The sequence below is a fragment of the Echinops telfairi genome, unplaced genomic scaffold (genome assembly GCF_000313985.2).
Source record: "Echinops telfairi isolate 266 unplaced genomic scaffold, ASM31398v2 ScPeMD7_7417;HRSCAF=8455, whole genome shotgun sequence".
Taxonomy (NCBI): domain Eukaryota; kingdom Metazoa; phylum Chordata; class Mammalia; order Afrosoricida; family Tenrecidae; genus Echinops; species Echinops telfairi.
This window is the reverse complement of record NW_022111317.1, coordinates 4958018-4960712: the sequence shown is the minus strand read 5'-3', so window position 1 is coordinate 4960712 and position 2695 is coordinate 4958018. Positions and strand designations below refer to the sequence as shown.

The 2695-nt window shown below is 50.5% G+C and overlaps 1 protein-coding gene across 1 annotated transcript in view; it reads left to right on the top strand.

The window, feature by feature from the left end:
* Positions 1-15: 15 nt before the first annotated feature.
* Positions 16-2695, top strand: part of SNX32 (sorting nexin 32) — a 16685-nt gene continuing 14005 nt past the window's right edge. Inside the window, exon 1 of the mRNA XM_045297258.1 lies at positions 16-332. Coding sequence (XP_045153193.1) covers positions 297-332 — 36 coding nt within the window. The 5' untranslated portion in view covers positions 16-296. The remainder of the gene's footprint in view (positions 333-2695) is intronic.

Here is a 2695-nt window from a genome sequence, read left to right as displayed (position 1 = left end):
GTCGCCTCTGCCCTGCCTGCTCCAGGTCTGCACTCCACCTTAAAAACTGGGGCCTGGGCTCAGGAGCGACAGGTGTCCCAGCCAATGGCGATGCGGACATTAGAGCTGACACCCAATCACAAGGCACTATTGGGGGAAATGGGGCGGGAGCCATCGCCGACTTCAGGTGACTCTGTGGCCGGGAGGGGCGGAGTGTCTCGGTCAGCCGGGAGCATCTTCACCAGGTCCCTTCCCTGGGCGAGTGAGGGGAACCCAGCGCGAGCAGCATCTGTACGCTGCAGCCAGCAAGGAGAGTGATGGAGGAGACTCAGGAGGCCGGGACGCAGAGCCAGGTAAAGAGGGGACGCAGACAGCCTCCCTGTGCCCATCACCCATCACTCCATAATGTCCAATCACAGGGCAAGTGTGTGTGTGTGTGTGTGTGTGTGTGTGTGTGTGTGTGTGTGTGTGCATGCGCGCGCAGACCCCTTCTAACCTCCCTCCATCATTGCATCACCCATCACCCGTGATACCCAATCATAGGGTGTGTGTGTGTGTGTGAGAGAGAGAGACTCACAAGGCTGGGGGGGGGGGGCGTTCCTGTGGCACCTGCAGGAAGGCTGGTGAGGCTGTGCCAAGGGAGGGTTTTACTTTTGCCTTGACGCTTGGAAATGAATCCATCACTGCCCTCCCCCTCCTCCCTCAGGACCCAATAAAGCTGACTTGCTGAAGAAGAGGAGGAGGGGGTATGTTTGGGGTTGAGAAGGGGCCAAGAGAAGGGGCTGATGCCCCCCTGGGGAAGGGGGAGGGACTCTGTTCAGCATTAATAGCTTCCCTTGTATATCTCTGTTCATATAATAAGACCATCCATTCTTCATTCATTCCTCTCAATTGTATGCGTTCAACAAATATCTACTGAGCAGCTCCCTTGTGCCAAGGATGCTTAGGGGCTGGGCATGCAGCAGTGCACACTTTTAAGGGCTGGGGGTCATGCACACAGTAGACTATAGCTGAGGAGGAGGATGGAGCCAGTGAGGTTCTGCCTCAAGTAGGTTCCAAGTGGTGCAGGTCAGGTCAGAGTCGAAATGGTAAGATTACTGGAAAGAGGTAGGGCAGGATCCCGGGAACCTGCCACACCAATGGGCCAGACTGCAATTGGTGGAGAAAAGGGAGTTGGGCGGGTGTCTAGCCTGCCCTGGGGATGTAGGAGAAGCTCAAAAGTAAGGAGTGGGCTCAAGTGGAATTTGGAGGGGCCAGAGGCTCTGAGAGACACAAAGTATTGAACAGAATGTGTCTGTCTCGATGTTTATCTGTATTCATGGTTACATTGGTGGAATCCAGGTGAACAGCTTAGAGCGGAAGTTGGCATATGGTCCGAGCACCTGTGAGTGTAAGCTATGATGATTGCTATAGTGACTGTTAGCCATGTGTTCTGGGGATGGACTAGCCATGAAACGGATGGGTATACCCCCAGCCTCCTTTGCAGGTACAATAGTCTCTGGAAAAACTCACTGCCATTGAGTCGATGCCGACTCATCCCACAGGCAGGACGATTTTCCGAGACTGTATCTCGTGTCAGGAGCAGAAAGCCTCATCTTTATGCCTCTCCCAGAGAGACTGGTCGTTTCAAACTGCTGACCGCAGCCCAACATGTAACCACTGCATCACCAGGCCTCCTTACTCTCTCAGAGCCCAAATTAATATGTATCTTCTAGCGCAGCAGTTTGCAACCTGTGGGTCGCGACCCCTCTGGGAGTCGAAAGACCCTTTCACAGGGGTGGCCTGATTCATAACAGTAGCAAAATGACAGTGATGAAATAGCAAAGAAAATAATGTTATGGTTGGGGGTCACCACAACATGAGGCGCTCTCTGAAAGGGCACCAGCATTAGGAAGGTTGAGAACCACTGTGCTAGATGAAGCATTTTACTAAGATTCTCCTTTAAAGACATGCAGAGACTATAAAGCACACATGCACACGTGTATATATAGCTCATGAAATAACAGACCGGCTCATAAAATAATGTTGCCAATGCTGTAGCTCTCTAAAGAATCATCTGTGTGAGACCAAATGGTCAACAATTACTCGGGAGTGGGGGCTGGGGGCGGGGGAACCAGGTGACTGGAACGGAAACCTCTGGAATGAAATGGAAGAGAATGACGATACACTGTGGGGAATGTAATGTCACTGAACAGTTTGTGCAAGAATTGTACAATAGGAACCTGTGTTAGGCCGGGTTGACCAAATCCAGTGACACTCATATGCGTGTAAGAAAGAACTTTATATCAAGAAGTAATTATGTATCGAGAAGACATCCCAGCCCAGTGCAAGTCAAGTCCATAAGGCCACTATTAGTCCATAAGTCCTCCTTATGGGAAGGCCACGCCCACAAGGAGGCACCGTCAGGCTGTGTCCTGATTGACAGGTTGAATCCCACCCCTCCACTTTTATATATCTTCAAGTTCACATGAAATTATGGAACTACCACCGGACCTATGTTGCTTTCACCAAAACACAGTAAGATATATTTTTAATCATTTTATTGGGACTCATACTATTCTTATCACAATCCATACATACATCCATTGTGCCAAGCACATTTGTACATTTGTTGCTATCATCATTCTCAAAACATTTGCTTTCTACTTGAGCCCTTGATATCAGCTCATTTCCCCCCCTCCCTTCCTGCTTCCCCCTCTCTCATGAACCCTTGCTC